We start from the raw sequence: 22,782 nt of genomic DNA on the forward strand, positions 1-22,782 counted from the left end.
TTTAACATAAACACTGATGTTGACTTCCAAATAAATTTGCCAAAATAAAAGAGGATTGTGAAAATGCTACGAAATCCCAGATGAGGTAACCTGCCGTCTGAATTAATGTCTACAGAATCATTATGATGTCCAAAATATAGTCAATAGGCCAAATCTAAAAGTGCAAGGACCTCTTTGATGATGGTGGAGGTCAAGCCATTGAATTATATCAACTATCGAAATTGCTTTGCTTGTGAAAATAAAAAAGGAGAGAAGAACAAAACAAAAGATAAAAGCAGGGCAAAGCGAGATATTAAAGTATTTTCGACCCAACCTAAGAGTATACTCGTCGGATATTGCTGAAAGGAAAGCAGAAATCAAGAAGCGGATTGTAATTAACGTGAGACGAAGAATGACGTGTTGACTGAACGTTTTCAAGTTTTGCTATACCAAAGATATAAATACAAAGCAAGGGGAATTAGACATGTGAAACCGAACAATCAAAATCAACTAAACTTACATTACTAGAGAAAAAAGTATCAAGGACTTACTTTTGAGCATATCTTGCTATTAAGCGGTGTTCGTCATCCATTCTAGAAACAGAAATATTTCAAATCAATATTATAAATCAACAAACAGCAAGGAAATTTGAACATGACGTCACCGGTACCTGCTTATGGCGCTCACTGGTTTAGATTAATTCCAGATGCTTTCTCATTAAAGCACTTCTGAGCGAATCTTCAATATTCTAATGCATTTTGAGGAGCATTTGTAGGAACAAAACCTTGCACGCGTAATCGTCGGCCTTCAGAAACTGAGAAACCCAGAAGATGAAAGCCACAACAAAGTTTACCGCGAGGAACCCGGTCTTTCACCAGGCGCGCTTTCCCTAAAATTTCGCCCTTTTCTGTCTTTCTCTCTGGGATTTTTTCAGTTATTTCTTCCCCCTACTTTTCGCGTCTCGTAACTGGTTGTATTAAAACCAAATAATGACATTCCCCCCTCCTTTCACCCCGTTTGTTACTCCTCCCCCCTTAATTATTGTTCATATTTCCTCCTTTTTGGCTTTAACGTCGTTTGGGAGTCTTCCCTATCTGGCTTTTTAGTTTAAAAGTATGAGGTTTTCCTCAAGTTCAAGGGCATTTCAAAACTTACATCCACGATATTATATAGCCTTCTGCCCATTATATGTTTACTGCAATCAGGGGCGGGGCAATCAGGAGTTATTGTCTTCAGTCCTTAAAATTAGACAATCAAATTTATTATAACCATTTATTTTTCTCCTTAAAGTAAATACATTTAACTTTCTCCTCCCAATAAACACAGGACCGCATCTGGTCGTTCTCACGCCCAAAGCTACGAATTAAATCAAAATAGAATAAATTCAAAGACCCGTGAACAGGATGATTTTAAAGTATGTCGTCCGTGCCGCACAAATATGCAGGGACCTTTGTTATGCAAATATTTCACCGAATTTTACCAATCGCTTTTCATCTTATATTAGTTATCATATTTGTGGGGCACGAAAAGTCTGTAAACACTATGTTAGATTACTGTGCCGCACAACTGCTGGAATGGGAACAAACAGGGTGAAAAGAGTATTAATTTGGAAAAGATGTAATTATTTGGTTTTAATATAGCAAGTAATGAGACATGAAGAGAAGAGGACGAAATAACCGAAAAAATCCAAGAGGGAAGGAAAGAAAGGTAGGAAGAAAACAAGAGTAAAACTAAAGGGAAAGGCTGTACTTGAGGAAGACAGCAGGCATGAAAAATATGACAAAGAAATGAAAAGCGGTTAGCCCGGAGAGGCGGAACTAGCAAACAAAAGTACTAGAAATGTCGGATAATGCCGAAAGGCAAGCAGAATTATACAACCAGAGGCGGTTGGAAAGTAACGGGGGAGAAAATATGTTGTGCTTGATTGAATTTTATAAAATTGTGCTGTAGCAAAGGTCTACACGAGAAGCAAATGGAGATACCCGTGCAAAACCGAAGAAGAAAAATCAATTAGCCTCGTGTAAATCATCTATATCAGATACCTAAAGCCTGCTACATAAATTAACAGTAAAGATAATTAATATTATTCAGAAAGATCAATTAAAAATTGATAAAAAAGTTCATAATCAACTTATTTATCAGCAGTTTTTCCAAGACGTGTGGATCCTTGTCTTCAAAATTTCATTTTGGTGATTTAAATCCCCTTTATTGACGAACGCGTCGTTTTTTCTACCCCTTCGGCATGCTGCTTTCAAACTTTCTCACAAAAACATATTCATAGGAGGGCCAAAAACGTTCTCTCATATGTCAAGGTAAAATAGTGATTGCTTTTCAACATAAACTTATTACCAGGGCCGGTGCAAGCAAAAGTCCGCCTGTATAATGTGGGTAACCTGGATCAAACGTAGGTGAAGATTAACCAGCTGTATATGATTTAAATGATGGCGCTCAGGTTTTCATGCTTATACTGTTGAATCCCGTCAAATTGTAGCTCTTATGACTGGGATTTTCACCAAACCGGTTCATCAAACCGGGCTGATTTTTCAATTCCCGTTATTCCTGTATTTTTAAAGACAAGAGTCGTTTCCCGGACAAGTCTGATATTCGCCGAGACAGACAACTTTCTTACACGTCTTAAAGGTCCGACTTAACGGGATTCAACCATGTGTATTCAAGTTGATCCCGTTCGACAACGATAAGAGGTAATGTATATCACGCATGCGCAAGAGCTGATTTCAAGCCTGGGTTTTTGCAGTCAGATTGCAGCCGGAAAGATTTATAACAACATAGTCCGGTCTTAAAGCTACTTACCGACCCACGGATTCTTGGGACATGATACCGCTTACTTCACCATTTGAGCTTTTAAATGATAAAGTGCTGTTTGGGCTTTCATGATTTGAATACATGCGACTGTTCATCGTTCCCATTGGTGAAGCAATATCTGGCGGCATGGCTGGGCTATGAAAGTAAAGACACGCGCATTAGAATAAAAGTCGACATTTCAGAAGAATATCAACCGCAAATTAACCGGTCAAAATTCTTCAAATAAACATAAATAGAAAGGTTGGACAGCAAATCACTTGACTAAAAGTTTGTACTTTTTGCAAAAAATGCACAATTTCAAGAGAATAACCATTAGTAATAGCCTCTTTCTATTCAGTTTTAGCACCCCACCCCCACTATTTTAGACCCCCACTTTTCTCAAGGCTCCGCGGTGCCTGAAAGTTTCCTTTGGGTTGGATTTCTATAAACAAGGGAATTGGAGAGTTAGTCAATGCCGAAGTAAGATACAGCGATTTGATAAAAAGCTAGAGAAACTCCCATTGTAACAGATTGAAAATACAAAGGTCAAGTTTTAACAGCTTAGGGAAAACAAAAATAATACAAAAATATTAAGATATAAAAATATCTATTTTATAAATGCATCCTAAATCAATCGAATTCAGGACAGGGAGTCTCGTTACTCCAGCCTATAACATGTGAACGCATGCGCAGAAATGGAACGGGTACTGAAAAAAAAGCAAAAGACATTGTTCTCTGTGCAAAAAATGCAAAAGACTGGCACATTGGTACAGGCATAAGAAAATATCACAGAGAATGGCATTGGTGCAGTATCTATCTACAGATGTTATGCTGAAAGAAACATCAGAAGTGCAGGTACATAGAGAACGCAGGGCAAATACGACAAAAATTCCAAACGAGCACGATGCCCAAGATATGTGAGCAGCGGGTTCAGACGCCATGTTTACAGAATGTACATGAACACTAAATTTACTGCACGAAATTGTCTGAATATAAATCTTGGTATACTTGATGTACATTGCAGAGAACATAGAAAAGCAAATACCCCAGAGCACATCCCAGCTGCTCCACCTAAGCGCTCGAAACCGATGTTGTTTTTAACCTAATTAGTTGTAATCTCCAGCCAGTTTGAGACAAATATAAACAAGAGATTTAATAAGCTTGTTTTGTGGCTACATGCTTCCTGTTGTTTCTAAATGGATAAGAAATTACCGTTGAATTCCTTGGCGTACAGGGTAGTGCATTTCTTTATCCGGTGACACCAAACCCAGAGCAGTTTCTTGAGAGATAATGACGTCAAGGAACTCTCGAAGATCCTTTACATATCTCTTGGAAGTCTGGTTTTCTTTCCGATAGCTTAGCGCTAGCATGTAGTAAAAAGCAGAAGACTCTCTCTGCCTCATAATCAACGGTATCATGGTTCCGTCAACACGAACTGAGCCACGTTTGAGACATGGTTTATGCTGAAATCAGCTTCTGAATCTTTTCGAAACTTTAACCGCTGGCAAATTCATTTCATAGTTCAATAAAGCACAGCAAATCGACGAGTTACTTAAAAAAAGCTTTTCTGCGGTACACTTCAAGGAAAACTATTCACACATCTAATAATTCCAGTTGATGAATTTATCAAGCTTTCAAGAGACAGGTGGGTCGTGGCTTAACCGTATCTAGAAATTGGACCTTGTATCGACAACAATCGTGAATTCGTAGTTACAACAAAATATACTGACTGCTAGTTCTAATGTTATCGTATAATCATGAAGTCCATATAGAACGGACATTTACGGCAGTTCAACTGAAGAAAACTAACCATCCTTGACTTCACTGTAATCAATCTGTTCTTTTATATCAAGAAGCGTTGCACAAATTCATCTGAAAACTGGCAAAGTTGAATGTCAAGCTTGAATCTTACATCCTAAATAGCATTTTTGTGAACGTTTGAGCATGATGACACCGGATATCAGAATAAAATGTGTCACATAAGTTTAATGTCTGGCAGGAGTATTGGAAATAACAAGTCTGTGAAATCCAGTGCGAAATCCAGTAGTTGTAGGTCCTAAGTATCAATAAAAAACAACTTGTACGGATCCACACTGTTCAATGCTGGAAATTCTCCATAGGGATCTTAAGTATCAGCACCAATAAACAGTATTTTTCTTTCTTAGCTCACCAAGATGGTGGCCATTCAAAAATGTTCAGAAATGGGTGTGGCGATACGAGATCAATTGTAAGGGCAAAAATATGTCGCTTGCAGCATTTTGATATTGGTTGATCCAGGCTTTGAAAGTGGTCGAATTCGTACCTCCAACGTCCAGTTCAAAGATACAAGGCAAACATAGGTTTTACAATATCACCTTCATACAATATTAGAAACGGGTTCCTTTAATGTATGGGCAGAGCAATCCAGAATGAAATCAGATATCAGCGAGAAATAGGTTTCTTGAAAAAATTTTGCAGTCACACATTAAATATTCAGCTCCACATGGCACAAGTTTTTTGAAAATGCCGACAGCATGACGCCTATCCAATATCCATTGCTTGTCTATTCTTTTATGTAAATTTGCTACACGATCAATCAAACGCAATCTTGAATGTCTAGATATACAGCATGACAACGAGGTAAGACCGTTCAGACGTAAGACCAGCACTGGGCTTAATCTGGGCAGAGCTTTCTCTAATCAGAGCATGTGCAACAGTTATGAGATAAAATGTCGTATTCGGCATACAATTTGATAAGATGCTATATGCAACTAAACTATAAAGTTACCTGTTGTGAGCAGATGTACATACGAATAAAGATATCATCACAAAGAAGACCACACGTTAAATATTAATGTTTGGTTGTACCTAAGCCGAGAAAGCCATTTTTGTTTTCTCCACGAAGCCTAAAGAATACCCGCAACACAAAAGGAAAACACATATTGACTTTAAATCTTAATTCTTAGCTGAATTTAAGGAGAAACACCATGAGAAGAAAGTGGAACACGAAAAGCCCTCACTAAGACGGATCGAAATAAATAATTTTGGAGAAACACCATGAGAAGAAAGTGGAACACGAAAAGCCCTCACTAAGACGGATCGAAATAAATAGAAAAGATGATAGAATATTTCAAAAGCAATATTTGAAAAAATGAAATCGCAAAATCTTTGTTTACTTTGTCGAAGAGACCTGTATTTAGTAAACCCGGTGTGAAGTGATTGACTAGGCAACGAGAATTCATTGCCTGCAATCCTTTGATTCAATATATTATCTATAAAAATAATACGCTAAAGCAATTTCATCAAAGCAGAAATAGCCAGACACCAGACCAGGGTGAATCTGACGTCTCTCTGCAAGGAAGAATTTTCTTCAAGATACTTTGGTGTCAAGTACTCCAGTTAAAAGGGGCCAACTGCACAAGAAAATGCACGAAGTACAAAATAATATTTCAGGGTAATTTGACACGTTTGATTTTTTAACAATGATGTTCTAAAGGGCTAAAATCTATTTTGATGCCATTGATGCCATTTAATGTGAAGCATCGACTCAACCTGTGCGCCAATTCTCGAAGCTAAAGTTCTTCCTTGAATAGACTCTCAGGTTCAATCTTTCCAGTGATCAATCTCTAAAAGCGCTGCTTGGTCGAATAATGTCATACAAAACATTACAATGTTTGGCTATCTATCTAATTCTCAGTCAAAAAAGTCCCTAGTCATGGATTAATAGAAGGAAAGAATCCGTGACCAAAGGTCACAAGCAGTTTCCAATCACTAACGAATAAAAGAAAATAAACCCCAGACAGTCACTAAGAGCTTGAGTTAGAAGTCGATTAAACTTTAACATACAGATAAATTGAAATTCAGAAAAAAGATCTTGGTAATAGCCACTGATAAGGAAAGAAGCCAGGTCGATTGCTTATCTGCGATCATTGAGTAGAGACCAAAGAGCAAAAGATATTGAAAGATATCTAGATCATAAACGGGTAATTCAATATCGTAATAAACGGAAGATGATAGTGGTGATAGCTTGGTAAATTTTCTTTTTTTAGATACTTGAATAATACCAATACGTATTAACAGGGCAAGTATCCTTATTCTCTATTCGTGAGTTAACTTGTATAAATTTAGACTTTCCCAAAGTCTTTCTTTGTGAAATTCGTAAGGCATTCGTACAACTGCGAGGGCATATCTAAACTGCGGATTCTATCGCCTCCTCCGCAGTTTAGATATGCCCTCGCAGTTGTACGAATGCCTTACGGATTTCACAAAAAAAAGACTTTGGGAACGTCTAGTATGAATTCAACTCATACAAAAAAGTTGAGAAAAAAGTAATAATATTCCGAATTCCTGATAGAATTGACCAAAACTAATATAGGACACTGAAAACATGCAATTCAGTAACTATAAAAATAAGTCCCTTAATAACTTACATTGCTTTACAATACTACCTGCTGATTTTCTATTGACGATGTAAATAAACACTTTCAAAAACAAAAGGAAGAAGATTTCGGACCACAATAATTATTCAACTTTTACTTATTATTTTGAAAATAACACGAAAAAGCAGATGCATGTCATAATGAAAGTAGATTTCGTCCGCGTCACCTCAGATGTCGAAAAATATCCAAAGGTAAGATCAATAAAAAACGTGCGATGAAGTCTGGCGACGCCATATTTGCATCTGATTTTATAGAGCACAATGCGTCTGATGCGCAGGAGCTTGCATAAATTACGCACAGGGGAACGACGTCAGCCGTTGCTAACCAAAGTCGAGAAAAGGAATCGGTTTTTCTCTTTCAGTCAATTCAATAAAGATATTGCCTAGGAAACTGAAAATTGAAAGATCTTTGTATAACATAGAAGTACAGAATGGAAGTCTGAGAACTGAATAAAAACAAGTTGTTGAATCTTCAAACTAGGCATCCACAAAGCATGAGCAAAATGGATTTGAGGAAATGGAACTTACATTATATTGCTCATGTCAAGGGTCTTGTTTGGCTCTGGCTCCTTCGGGTAATCGGGTAGCTTGTTCGAAGTTCTTGTTGGGGAACATAGAAATCTTCGTCTTACCGAATTCCCTTTCTCTCCTTTATTCTATAACGGAAAAAATTCAAATACAGTGGCACAACTAAAACTTTCAACTTAAAATTGAGGTCTGAGGGGCGAAAGAGGGGGGGAGGTTGTTGTAGATTTTTCATTATCAAAACTAACATTTTCAAGCACATCGATTTAAAATTGCTTTTATCTAATATTGTAATTAGCTTTTTTTATCATTTTAATTATGTTTTATCATTAAAGCATTAAAAATGTATTGCATTCATATGGAGTGCCTTTACAAATTCAACAATTGTTGAAGGGATACCGCCCTGTAGTATATGAAATGAAATGAAAGCAAATTAAATCAAATCGATAAATGCAGTAACGGATCAGCAGAAAAATACCAACAACAGGGCTTCTGCTATAACTTTTTTAGCTTTGTATTACGTGATCAAACTATCGAGGGCCTAAAGCAAGCAACCTTTTCTGGATGACTAAGCTACGGCAATTAAAATTACCGCTCTTTTTTAATCTTTACATTAGATACAGCCTTCTTTCAAACATATAACATTAACTAGTGTAGCCGTTAGTTGAATCATTATTATTATCATATTTTTTAAATTACATCATGCAAATCACTTTACTAGTAGCATTGAAGACTGCATGTCTCCAGACTGCCCAACAAGTTGTTACACCTCTACAAACAAATATAATTTCTAGAATAAAGCTAGTTAACATCACAGAGTATCCTAAGCATACTCATGCATAGCTCATTTATCTTAGTCTTGGCAGGTAAAATGAACTTTCAAATGCTGTTGATAGCTACAAAATGTTGTACAAAACTGCATGATATTTCAAAAATTTGTCAAAGTTCGCGATCACTCTCCATAGAGCATAACGAAAGGTTCATCTCTTAGGAATCCTGAATTCAAAATTAAGGTGTTCAAAATCTAGAAGCTCAAAATTTACTGTCTCATTTTCCAAAAGTTATTAATAGTTTCTAAAAAATTTAGATGCAACGACTGATACTGACTAAGATGGCGTGCTAGGGAAGAAGGTAAAGCATTCAAATTCATTTTCTAGTGCTTCTTGCACACAGGCTTCTTAAGAACGTGTTAATTTATAATTCCTAACGTTCCCGACTTGAGTTTTTTTCAAACGGGTTTCCCATGAAGAAAACGTGTATCTCAATAAACAACAGGAAGAGCTTCACTTAAAGGCTTTTACGCAACCGGCACGCCTTGCAAACATAACTGAAAATACAGGCGTAATATCGTACTGCATGAAAATACAAAACATATTCAATTTATCATAACAACTGCCGCTAAGCATGTCGGTTGCGCAAAAGCCTTTAATGATAAGCCTCTAGTTCCTCATTCCTAAATTTCCCTTACAAAAAGGGTTTTTTATGAAGAAACGCGTATACCTCGATGGACTTTCGTGCATACTTCATTCTCCGCATCCATGGGGAGCCTGACGCACTGTTACACACAGAAGAAGCCATTTACTCAGACATAACAAACTAGTTTTGCCATTGATTATGTTTTCTTGACTATGACCAACACATAATAGCTCGACCAGATGTAAACATATTGCAGATCACACGACCAGCTCTAGCCATAGGCAGGCGATTCAGATAATCCATTAAAGCTTCGCATTACTTCAAGAGTGACCAACAGAAATTGAGTCAAATCCTTTCTATCGTACATCGAGTAGCTAACAATCAACTTTCTTTCCGGTGGTTAGAACACAGGTTTTTGATAAACGGGTGCCCGAAAAAATGAAAGTACAGTCAAAGTCGGAGTAATTTGCTGTGTCCTGATATCAAGCACAGAGAGGGTGTTCACGTTTACCCATGGTGTTAGACCAACAAATCAACAAAAAGAGAAGGAGGTACAGTTTCATTGTGGGAGGGGGGAGGGGAGGAGGGGGTGCAATAGAAAATGAATGGGAGGAGAGAGAAAAGAGGAGAAGTGTGGGAATAAAGGAAATGGAAATACAATATAGGAAAGTGACAAAGAGGAAAGAAGATGAATTGGAAAAGGGTGAGACAGCAGCAAGGCAGAAAATAAAATGGAAAAAATTATTAGCTTGCATTTTGAACTATTCAAATGAAAGAGCGGGAAAATAATTGTGTTCTGACTGCCTTCTTTAATAATATTGCTTTATTCAGGCAGACACAATAATTACCGACAAAGAGCCCTTCACCTCCAAATCCATGAGCCTGATAAAAATTTGAGCGTACATAAATAATCAAAATACATCTAGCAACTCACCCATGTTGAATATTCTCTGACGTCGTGATCACTGGTGTGAGAGCCAGATTTTTTTTCCCGCCAGAAACAGTCCTAAAAAGGCGAAATTACTTCAAGTATTTGTCTGAAGTACGAAATGCCCAGTCCTGCACGTGCCAAGCCTAAACAGTTTGATGAAAATTTCGGTTTCAACAATATAAAAAATAAATAAGGTTTTTACTGGCAAGACTCGGAAATGATAAATTAGAATAATTATTCAAGAATATGCATAAATATTTGAATAACGGAGCCAGCATCAGTTAAAATATGTAAGCGAATTTTTAAACGTACTTATTTAGTACTCTTTTTACTTTAGGAATATTCAGGCTTTTTATCAATTCAATGCATGCTTCAATCATTACGTTCTTTCTTTAGCTTTCTGGCACTTATGCAGGGAATGGGACCCAAAAAGCACGCGGCAGTACTTGTCTGCAAACAGTGGCGAGAGGCAACCGTGTTGTCCACTACACTAGAGGAACAACATGCATTTTGCTCCAATTTTAAGGGCTTCATAAAAGGATCATAGAGTATTTATCTCTAAACAAATTCTTATAACGAGATGACATATCTACGGCGATATCTAGACGTAACAACGTTTATCTTAGAACTATCCTCTTCTAGAACCAAAGCATATGCAGCCCTGTCAATTTGGCATCGGCCACACAAGAACATATAGGTAAACGGTAGTGGCAGACACTTGTTCGCCAAGTATAAGGGGGGCAAGCCTATTGTTTTGAAAAGACCATTGTCTTCCAAAACATTCGGGGGGAGGCGACCATCCTCTTTCGCCAGCTACTGGCCACTGTCCGCCATTTTTAAACAATAATTATGCAATATTTCTTACCATGGTTTCTTTGTACCTATCGGCTTAGCTAGCCATAGTTGACTTTAAAGAGAAAAAATGCGTTGAATTTAGGGGTATGTAATACTTAAAAAGCAAATAATCAATGTTTATGCAATATCTTACCTGACATATGTGATAATTATAACATTCCAGACACTTGTATCTAGGAAGAATAAAGATTTTTAATCTCGCTTTAATAATAATTTAGAACAGAACATTAATTTTTCAGATACACCATAAATCGCTATAAGGCCCCGGGAGGAGGGTTCCAAATTTTTGAGGTTCAGAAGGGGGGCTCATTAGAGTGGGTAACATATAAGAGATAAGAAAGCTTTAAGAGAAAAAGATAAAGGTCATAAAAATGTTTGGTTATTCTGTTTACACTCCTTTTCTTATAAGAATATTCAGGCTCAGAATCATTCAACAGCGTGGTTTTTATTCAAGGGCAGACATATTCCTCTATGAACATATCAGATTTGGAAAAATAAAAATGATTTAAGGATATACTCAGGCTCAAAACGAAAATATAAAACATTAATTTTTCAGATAGACCATAAATCACTAGAAAAACAAAAATTTCTTGAGAATATCGAGGTTGGAAATTTTTTAGTATTCTTATAAAGATAAGTGCATTAAGCAATAAATCTATGAACAACAGCTTAAACTAGCAGCTTCTGTAATCTGATAAAATGGTTATACAACGTGCTTTGATGAAGACTTCGATCCATAAGAAAAAATATAGAACATTATACATCTTCTTATGAATCATATCGATTGACAAATCTGATGCAAAACAGCTTGTCTTAGAAGCATCCGAGATGGGCGTGACCAGTACATGTTTATTCGAGACGGCCTTGGGTTGTATGAACTCTAATACCCAAGAAAACTGATGAAAGCTTCAGGAGCATTAGGGCAAAACGACGCCTATGCAAGCCTGAAATTAAAGCTGGTCTTTCATAAGCCTTGCTTTCAGAACAGTTTACTACAACTTTTACCTTAATCCATTAAACGGTTTTCTGCCACAAGCTTTGCATTGTATCTGATGTTCAACTGCAAAATAAGTTAGTAGACATGAATGGACTGTTGCTCCATATACTGTTAGCACAGTTGAAACTCAAGGTTTGACAGTTACGTTGTTCAAATTTACAGATAAGAGGTCCTTAAACATCAAAGCTCTAATTATGTTACTTTTAAACAGATAACAATTGTAGAATGCTTGAAAATATCTTAAAATATCGTTAAACAGAACAAGAAGAAGAAAATAGCGTTATGTAATGACGTAAAGTATTGTGGACTGGAACCTAGGGACGATCTATTGTTTTGTTATAGGGGGCGTATTCAGTTTTTGGTTGTAAGCTCGTGCAAGAGAGTTGATGATTTTTGCTGTGGTTTAGAGATTTGTTTGTAAAAGGAAAGATCTAGAAAACGGAAAGTTTGTTGTGTTTATTTATCACTTCACGACATTATAATGACATATTCAGGAATACAAAGTTATCATGGTTGGCCTGAGGGTGGACAATAAACATGATTTGTAAATGGCTCATTTCCTTCATTCATTTTTATTTATTCATACACGAAAAAACCCTTAAGCAAATAAAATACAAACTTTACTTATTAATTTACACTTAAGATTTAAATTAAATATTTAAATCTATATACATCTAAAAAGCCTAAAATCCTAGTCCCTAATCTGCTGATGTTACAGGGAGTCGTGAGCCCCTCAAATGCGTTTTTATTTTTTGTTTAAAACGACTTAAAGTCGGTATCTCACGAATTCCTGAAGGTGTATCATTCCAGGCTTTCGAAAATGCATGATGAAAACTCTTTTTGAAAAATTCTGCACTACGTTTAGGAAGCTGCAGATCCTGAGAATTGCTCGAGTTGGATCAAAGGGATAATTACCGAGCGTTAGGGTTAATCCTTGAAGGGCTATTTCAACCCATGTTGAAAGGCATCTACAGCTAACACTTTTTAGTTGGTAGTTGTTGCAGTCTATATTGTTTTCATCAACATGGCATTTATGTTCCGTTTTGGCTTATGTTCTACTCACTACCCTCAAATTCATAAGTTGTAGCTTATAAATAGAACAAGTAGAATCTTGCATGAAATGACTATTCTTTGTCCAAATATTATAGGCACAAAATCATCACAAAATCGAATCTAAGCACTTTAGAATCCCCAGGACATGGCCATTACCCTTCGTATAGCTTTTACCAAGATCATGCTTTTACATTGCATTTCTTATATCTGTAGGCCCTTTGAGTGAAGAAAAGAGAGAATACGACGAGCCTGAGCATTAACCTGTCACTTTTGGAATGTTTTATCATCCACTGGTCAGTTTTTTTAAACGATATGATGGTATTTTTTGGAATATTAAGGTGATTGGAGGATTTAGCAGTCACTTAAATACATTTATTTCATAGCGTCTTAAAAAAGAATAAAAAATGGAATTTCTCTTACTAGTTTATATCATGAAAAAAGAGCCAAAAAATAATCATTTATTTAGAATGGTGTACAAGTTTGAACCGACTCATAAGCGCTTGAAATGGTCAGTAATTCCAATATCAAACAACTTCAGATATGCAACTCAGCCTTCGCTGCCAATTCAAAGAGCGTGCGTTGCTAAAATACAATTTATTCAACTGTAGTTGCCTACAAGCAACAAGGAATAACAAATTCATAAATTTTGTTAACAAAATATAACTGATATTAATTTAGAAAAAACATACCTGCATATGCACGCATTAGCTTGTGCAACATGTGAACCCAAAATAAAGTACCAGAAGCTCGTTCTGCTATCATTGACTGTAAAAACTGCTCCAAATTGGCACTGTTTGGGTCCATCATCTGCAAGTCACCAAATACTATTCATGATTAAAGATTTCTAGCGTAGAGTTTTCGATCTATGTTCCGACGTTTTAAACTCTGAAGAGTGGCAGCAAAAAGCTTTAGTTTACTCCAATGTTTGCATTTTTCAAAGCCATTTTCAAGTTTTGTACCACCAAAACATCGATTAAAGATATCATAAGTAGGCCTATCTTGTTTCATAAAATCCTGCATCAACTTCAACAAATTCAAACAATCAATGATCTCTGAAGATGTAATCATTATATTCATAACTACCATTATTATTGATACTGGAGAAAACAATTCAAGGTAAGCGTAATATGACCAATATGGCAAACGGGGTAAAAGAATGGCTAAGGAATATTGGCGACATACATTCATCGTGCTGGCAAAATATGACGATTGATGATCACCATTGACGATCGTGATTAACGATCATGATTGTCAACCATGATTGAGATTGATTACTGATGATAACGATAAGAGAACAGATGACGATTGATCATGATCTATGAAATGATGATAATTGATGACAATCGATAACGAGATGGACAAAGATGATTGACGATGAGGGTGATTTACAAATGATGATGATAATGATGACAAAACTTACCCCACTGGGTTTAAAAAATTCTTGATAACCACCTTCCTCATAACTAAAATTTGGTTCTTCTCCAACGGCAGCAGGCAGCTAGTGACACAAAAACAAAGTTAGGTTTGCTTTGGCAGAGTACAAACATATATTGTTATCATCAGAGAAATCATACAGTAACAGGATTTCAGGGCCCACGCCACCGGGGAGGGGGGTTGCCATGGCCCCCTCCCCACTTTTGCAACCCTTGTCCCCTCCCCACTTTCAAATTTGTGGCGTGGGCCCTGGATTTGCATTGCCAATTAAGCAAGAGTGATATTCGAAGCATATTGCACTAAGTATCTTTTCCTTATCGCCATTGTTTAAATATTGTATTTGGATTACCGTAGATCCTCGAATTGGCCCCACCCCCTCGAAAAAGCCCCCCCCCCTCGAACAAGCCCCAACCTTAGAACTAAAAATTGTCAATAACCCCCCTCCCCTCGAATGAGCCGCAACTGCTACCGTAAATTCTCGAATGGGACCCCTCCATTTGATGATTTTTGCCATCTGAGGTTGCCTATGGCGTTCTATTGAATTACAACAACAAAATCATACTTTTGGTAGTAATTAGTTAAACGCTCATAAATAAATTTTTACTAAAATGAACGAGGTCTTTTAATAATGTCTTCTTAATGTCTACAATAATTATATAAGCCCCCTCCCTCGTATAAGCACCCTTCCCTCCCATCGAATAAGCCCTCATCCAAAAATATAAAAAATAAATAAGCACCCAGGGGGGGCTAATTCGAGAATTTACGGTATTCCAAATCCGGATGAAAATTTTTTGTAACACTTGAAAACGTTAATTAACAGATAAAAACGGCAACATTAATTAAAAAAAGAAATTTTCTTTGACTTACAGTCAAAAGTTCCCTGAGATAAAACTCGAACCTTGATACATTTAAAATACCACTTGATTCAGAAATTTGCGTGAAAATGTCTGCAAGAAGAAATTCAAATGAAATTTTTGTAACATTGATTTTACCATAAGACTTCGTGTAGTTATATTGCTTTTATGGTAATTTAAACAGCTATAAAGTTTTCAGTTATCTATCACTTCCTTATAAAACTGTATAAAAATGTTACAATTTATTACAGTAAATGATTGAATCAAAATTTAAAAATAGTGAGGTAAAGAATGGGAAACAAATCAATGTTTCAAACTGGGGTAAATTATTTCTGAGTAACCAGACAAATTTGGGCAAGCAAAGAACCAAGGGGACATTTTTTTCGAGCACAAGAATAAAGCCACAGTCTCAAACAGAAATCAAACATATATTTCTTCAAAATGATCGAGACATGCTCAAAAACAAAATTTTCAACAGGAATCAAACACGTTTTTCTCAAAATGTTTAAAACATTTTCAAAACCAAAGTCAAAAACAGAAATCAAACATGTATTTCTTCAAAATGATCGAGACATGCCCAAAATCACAATTTTCAACAGGAATCAAACACGTTTTTCTCAAAATGTTTAAAACATTTTCAAAACCAAAGTCAAAAACAGAAATCAAACATGTATTTCTTCAAAATGATCGAGACATGCCCAAAATCAAAGTTTTCAACAGGAATCAAACATATAATACTCAAATATTTCCAGTTATATATGGATTTCAGACTGTGAAAATGTAATTCTAGCATGAGAACTTTTTCTTCCCGCATTGTTTTCTTTGGTGTGCCTTTATTCCTTGTTTATCTCTTTAGGTTTTTTACCATTCCTTGTGACTTCTCTCGCACCCTGATTGCTCCTTTAGCGTACTGCTTATCACATGGTTTGAAATCCCCTTTGTTCAACCGATGTATTCATAGTTGTTTTTTCGCCCTTCAATATATACTAAAGATGACTCTGGATAGAGTTGAAACGTTTATGTAATCAAACATATTGGATATGTCTTTTAAAGGAAGTATCTTATACCGGATTTGTCAACCTCCTCAGTATGAATACCGGATTTGTCTAATTATCTGATTTTTAACAAGAAGTTGTCGACTGTTTCAGAGAATATGCATTTTATATTCGTGGCGGTTCTTATTATCGAGAAGAGAATAATAACTGAAACAGCAAACTTACACCGCATTTTGTCAACAAGTCTTCCATTGCATAACATCGTGAGTGCAGTCTTTATGGATATCACTCGAATTCTTCCGGAATTATTTCTTATGAAACATTTTAAAAAATTAGCATTATTCATGTATAGGCATTGCAACAAAAGTTAGTTTCGTAAAATAAAAAAATTTTGGACTAAAAATTTACATTTGGCGACGAAAGATTCAAATTTGAAAGCCAATTTTAAGAAAATCCTGAAATTTAATTGAGATTGTTAGCAGCATGCTGTCTAAGTCTACAAAAAAAAGTTCAACAGCTGAAAAATATTTCAGCAATTTTGATTTTAAGCGATTTAAAGCTCAGAATCATTATGCATTCGATGATCCGTTAGCAAAACAAGGGATGGAGGTTGTGACGTCATCGGCCTTTTGCTATTACATCAGAAAAACAAACAATTGAGCAAGCTATGCAGCTAATGTAGAAACATACTGAGTTGATTATATACTCAATTAGCAGAAAAAAGCTAATACTTAATTCAATTCTAAAAAGTGCAAATCTTTTCTAAAAAATGACAAAACAAACAAAAACAAAGTAGATTTTTGATTAGAATATAGGACATTGGATTTGTTATTCTTTTACTTTTGCAATAGCGAAAATGATAAAATGCGGAAACTCATTATGGCTCATACCCTTTTCAGCTTCCTGTATGTGATGTAAACATATGACATTGAGGGCTTGCCAAAAGCTAGTTTCATTTACTAATTTATAAGAAAAACTCACCGATCATAGGCATGCATAATCCATTGAGTTAGGCTAACAATGTTGTTCTCCACATCTATATCATTGGAAGATGGCAACCTCTTATAAAGGGCATAGAAAACACTTGCAACTATGCACTCCAGGCGAGCTTCGTCTATTTCTGCATTGTACTCAAGTGTATTAAGGCCATTCTCTCTAAAGGCTTCAATCATGTTGTAGATATCGATCAGATTCACTGAAAAATAATGATATGTTTTCTATATACTATCATCCTACAACAGATCTCCGCTCAGTTGAATTGAAGCACCGCCGACAGAGGGGGGGGGGGGGAGGGGGCAGCCGGAACAATGCAAACTTAGTCCGTATACCATAGCCAAAGAGCGTTCGCCACCTAAAAGGGCTTGGACCCGAAAATTTCGGCCTCTGGGGACCGGACTATATTATTTGCCTCGGGGGCCCTGACCGCCTGGCGGCGGCCCTACTTAATTGGATCAGGTGGGCCGCCAAATAACCTTTTGGGTGTTCCTCCGTGGACAAGGTAATGCACTACAAGTTGGTGAACCTTGATATCATCAATAAACATTCTAAACATGATGCTAACAAACATAAAAAATAGCAATTTAAAACAGAGTGCTGACATTCTAGTGTTTGGAAAAGAAAGTACCCCTGTCCAAAGGGCTCAGTTGAGTTGTGGCAGGCACTGCTTGACAAGGAGAAACAAGCCAAAATCAGAAACCCCTTGCCTCCAGAGAAACCATTACACTGAGCCAGTCATCATAAAGCAAGGTTACCGTAGTTCTTTGATTAAGCCCATGCTTTCGAATAAGAACCCCCCCCCCCCCCGCCTCGAATAAGCCCCTACTCTGGAGTAATTTTTGAGAAATAAGGCCCCACCATTGAATATGCCCCCATGAACTAAGGTATTGCCTAGAAAACAATAGATTTATACCAATATATTGGCATTTTCGAGCTTACTGACTAGCCCCTAATAGAGGAAGAAAACTTAAATATTTTTGGCTGCTGCTAAATACGCCAGACTTTAAAAAAGCTCCCCTTGGAAAAAGCCCCACTCCCAAAATATTTTTTGCGAAATAGTTCAAAGACTCACGTTATTATTGTGTCAAGCAGCTAACAGTAAATGCTTGTGTTTACAAAAACAACAATCAAATAAAAAATTCTTGATAACAATTGGCAATGCCACCCCTGGGTGAAATTGTTTTTAAAGAAATATGGCTCAATTGAACATTCCAGAAAACTGTATACTCATTGGGAGCTTAATAAATCTGTTGACGACGAAATCAAAACTTCACTTACAGTTGGTTGAGCGCTGGATGTAAAACAACTTTGCTGCTGTTCTGTATGTGGCATATTTGATGGAATCAAAATTTCGACTTTCTGCAAAAGATCAATTGAAAAGATTTGATTATGAATTTGATCGTTAAATAATTTTTTCTAAAGGCAGTGCAAACAAAACGTCAAAAAATTCCCAAAAAAACTATAATGGAATCATTTAGGCTGACATATGAAAGGTCGGCACTAAGTTAAAAGATATAATACAAAATTACTGTTTTACCATTCTGCTTACACAGCATGGAGCACTTTATGACGGACTGGCAAAACATTAATTTTCAATCAAGGATTGTCCAAATTAAATGTTTGTTATAGATAATCCTGAAGACACAAGCAACTTGTGAAGTACATCAATATATCAAACACAGCTAAAATTCACAGAGAGCTTCCTGTTTGCTTTGAGATTCAAAAGCTGACACATGTAACACTAATGGGAAAAAACAGGCAATAATTTTTACTTTTAATTCTCCAAAAAATGTTGCTATAGTAATCTGGTTAATTTAAAGCCACATAATCTCAGCAAGCAAAGGTTACTAATTTAAATCTTGCATCTTTTTAGCACATTTCTGAGATATATATATAATATGACTTTTGTTTAAACCTATTGCAAGTTTCTGGCAGTCTCCTATTTCTTGCTCTCGGTATTACCATTCCTTGTGATCCCCACACCCTTAATTACAGAGAGCTTATAACTCTCTTCACCCCCAAGTAAACCTTTGGTCAGAAAGGCAGAAACTCAACAATTAGACATTTGAATCTGTTGTCTGCAACTCTAACCACTGAGCAATCTTTGCACTTTTAAACTTTTTTCTCTTTGTGAAGCAAGATGGCAAGTAATGTTTAAAGTAGCTCCTGCTGATGAGAATTGCTGCAGATGCCCAAAAGATTAATGTAGTAATGTATCCGAAAGCTATCAAGTAGAAGCTGTTTAGGGCCTACTGCCAAGACAATAAAAATTGATATGCAAGGGAAACATGTCCCTCTTCATAACCTTGTTCCAAAACCTGTCTGTAAATTTTTTAAATTAAAAATGTCATTCTGCTTATTTCCAACAGGTTTATTCCTGTGCAAGCAACAGGGGAAGAAGCCTGGTCTACCTTATAGCATAAAAATCATTCACTTGCATTGAACTTACTGGCTCAGGAAAGTCTTTAGCTTATCAAATTAGCATTTCAATTTGCATTTGACATACTTTACCGGCCTTTTTTGTGTATCTTCCGTCTCAAGAATAAAACAGTGCTAGCTTTTTTCGCATTATGATGCATTGATGACCTCTAATGTCTAATCTGTCTTATCTTTGTCTTATCTTCCAGTTTTTAAAAAAGTTCATTAATGATTCATGAGCATACAACACTGTCCACAAATATTTTTAGCTCTTCCCTTCTCTTTCCCATCTCCTCACTTGCCTTGACAAGGTTCCACGAAATCAAGCAAACATCAATTGCTGTCTCAATAATGACATAAACTTGCGGCAAGGCAACAGTATTAAGAACCAACAATTATATCATAGGTGTATGTGGTAATATCATCCAAAGCAAGAAATTAACTACAAAGCTCTTTTCTTTGCTTGATTCTGGATTAATCAGATATGTCTAAATAGCAAAACTGACTCCCAGACAGATTAAGACAATCCACTGTTATACCCAAACATCAAATCTCAAAACAATTAAAGATGGATGTAATTGTTAGGCATTACAAGAATCCAACTTGTTTCTGAGAAATAATCAAAGAATTAAACAAAAATAATCTCTGAACACTTGAAGAATTCATAGCAGTCATTTAATCTGTTTCTAACAGAAAATCCCAATCACATAGTAAATCACATGGATAGGAACACACGTAATCAAAATGAAGAAATTAAGCTTACTGAAAGATTTTAAGTGATAGGAGAACAGGATTTGGGGAAAAACATGTCAACAGAAAATGTGAGCAGGTTACCTGGTCATGTCACTGGCACCCATCTTTTCTCAGAAAAAATTTAGTGGGGCTCTAAATATACGTAAAAAAATTGGCATTGACTTGCTGGAACAGAGAGTACATCGAATGCCTCCTTGTCTTTTTCAATCTTCACCATGATATAAATTCTCAACAACCTTTGGCTAACTACCCAAAATTTATAATCTGAGCAGTATATTATAAAGCAGTGTCTTCAAATTCTTTCCTTTTCCTACTTGTTTCAACAGCAGTGTCAATCAGTGGCAGACACCTGCGGGGTAGGGGAAAAGGGAGGCAGTCACCCCCAGTACTTTGGAGGACAATGGTCTTTTGTTCTAAAACAATGGAAAAATATTATGTCATTTTATTAAAAGAATAGGCTTGCCCCCAGTATTTGACCAAGTGTCTGCTTCTGGTGTCAATATGCAATCATTCTTTGTAGAATTGAAATCATTGTTAACCACTTACTAAGGTCTGCAAGAAACTTTCTCAGGGTAGAATGTCCTTGGCCTCGTGCCATTGGTGTGCTATAATGGCTTAAATGTAGAGAAGAGAAAAAATACATACCAAAGGTACAACTAAAACTACTTAAGCTCAGTTAGCAAATAAACTGTGCTACTAAACATTATAATTTTCTTTTATTTTGCACATTTATACAAAATGCAAATTTTCGTTGCGAACCTATCTGTAGTTAAAGGCCTTATGTCCTGATGCATTTTGATGGCCATTTGAATTTTACATTGGAAAGGCTACACGATACCGTCAATCTTTGAATTAGCCTCCAGGGGGCTTATTTATTTTTTTACATTTTTGGAAGGGGACTTTTTGGAGGGGGGGGGGGGGGTAAAAAAAGACCTCATTAATTTTAATAGGAATTTATTTAGGACCATTACATCAATTATTACCAAAAGTGTTAATTTCTTGTGGTAATTCAATAAAACGCCATATGCAACCTCAGATGGCAAAAATCGTCAAATTGAGGGGTCTAATTTGAGAATTTACAGTAGGAGTAGAGGCTTATTTGAGGGGAGGGGGTTAATGACAAATTGTAGTTCTAGTGTGAGGGCTTATTTAAGGGGGGCTTCTTCAAGGGGGGGGGGGCAATTCAAGGATTTATTGTATAACTATTGTTAGGCATCAAATCAGCAAGGTAAGACGTAATTGCAATGTTTTCTTGATCATAAATGCCCTGCCAAGCCTATTGTTATCTCTGAACAGTTGACTGAATGGACAAAGTGCCCTTAACCAAAAAAACAAACCAGATGCCTGCAATATTCACTGAAAGTTCACTATATTTGTGCAAATATTGCACACAATTAGTTTTGTAAATGCAGTTAAAATACATAAAAGGATATAGGGACCTCTTTATCTATAAATGGTTTGTGAAATGTAAGGCAAACTTTCTGTCAATGGCTATCTAAAAATATGATAGTGACCAATCAAAAACAAATATTTTTACTTAATATTATATCTAGATATCCTATCATACACAAGCAAACAAACAAGTATAAAAACTGCAATCATTTCTGATCACCAAATAAAAGTTAAGCCCAAAGTTTAATTGAATGAATACTAGGTGAATACTAAACTTCAAAAGTAATGAAAAATAGATAAAAACAGATAAAAAAATAAAATTACCCATTGAACTTAGATTTTTATATAAGAAACACTGACTTAAACAAATTACGGATTCTAAAATCAGAAAGGATATCAGATTTACAAAGGTGTGTATATGTGTGATAATGCAGGTATAAAAGATAGGCAGCTATTTGCCTATGTACTCACAAACTTTCTGCATGCCCGGGATAGCTGGGGGATGGTATCTGACTCATGATTGGTTCCAGGTTTCATGCCAAAGCTAACATGATCTAAATACAACAAGCTTTTATCTGAAAACCAAAAATCATTGAAATAACAAACATCACAGAAATCATTTCATCTATCACAAAAACAATGGGCACTGCAAGAAATAGGTGTGTTAATTACTCCAGCAAAGATCAAGCAAATCCCTTACAATGAAATTGTTTTTATAACTAGCAAGGGGCACAACTCTAAAACAGATGCAACAATGTATCAAAACAAAATTTCTGTGACAGAACAGGACAGTAAAGAGCAGAGCAAAACAGATCAGAGCAAAGCTGAAGAGAGCAGAAGAGAACAGCAACGAACAGAACAGTAGGGATAGGAGCAAAATAGATTAAAGCAGAGCTGACCATCGTAGCATAGAGTAAAACAAGAAAATAAAAGTACTCTAGATGAAGGCAAAAATGTTTGAAAAG

At 36.1% G+C, this 22,782-nt stretch overlaps 1 protein-coding gene across 4 annotated transcripts in view; it reads right to left on the reverse strand.

The window, feature by feature from the left end:
* Positions 1 to 22,782, reverse strand: part of LOC135688033 (dystrobrevin alpha) — a 44,451-nt gene that overhangs the window by 20,332 nt on the left and 1,337 nt on the right. For 3 of the 4 annotated variants that reach the window (XM_065204715.2, XM_065204716.2, XM_065204718.2), the window contains exons 2-15: positions 22,289 to 22,392; positions 20,972 to 21,039; positions 18,533 to 18,613; positions 17,240 to 17,453; positions 16,484 to 16,569; positions 15,277 to 15,356; positions 14,396 to 14,473; positions 13,665 to 13,782; positions 11,931 to 11,985; positions 11,059 to 11,098; positions 10,074 to 10,145; positions 7,727 to 7,854; positions 2,791 to 2,937; positions 531 to 572 (exon numbers count right to left, since the gene is read on the reverse strand). In XM_065204715.2, coding sequence (XP_065060787.2) covers positions 531 to 572; positions 2,791 to 2,937; positions 7,727 to 7,854; positions 10,074 to 10,145; positions 11,059 to 11,098; positions 11,931 to 11,985; positions 13,665 to 13,782; positions 14,396 to 14,473; positions 15,277 to 15,356; positions 16,484 to 16,569; positions 17,240 to 17,453; positions 18,533 to 18,613; positions 20,972 to 21,039; positions 22,289 to 22,335 — 1,256 coding nt within the window. In that variant the 5' untranslated portion in view covers positions 22,336 to 22,392. The remainder of the gene's footprint in view (positions 1 to 530; positions 573 to 2,790; positions 2,938 to 7,726; positions 7,855 to 10,073; positions 10,146 to 11,058; positions 11,099 to 11,930; positions 11,986 to 13,664; positions 13,783 to 14,395; positions 14,474 to 15,276; positions 15,357 to 16,483; positions 16,570 to 17,239; positions 17,454 to 18,532; positions 18,614 to 20,971; positions 21,040 to 22,288; positions 22,393 to 22,782) is intronic. The other variant, XM_065204717.2, reaches the window with a different exon arrangement.

This window comes from Rhopilema esculentum, chromosome 19 (genome assembly GCF_057945365.1).
Source record: "Rhopilema esculentum isolate cy_ngs chromosome 19, ASM5794536v1, whole genome shotgun sequence".
Lineage (NCBI taxonomy): Eukaryota > Metazoa > Cnidaria > Scyphozoa > Rhizostomeae > Rhizostomatidae > Rhopilema > Rhopilema esculentum.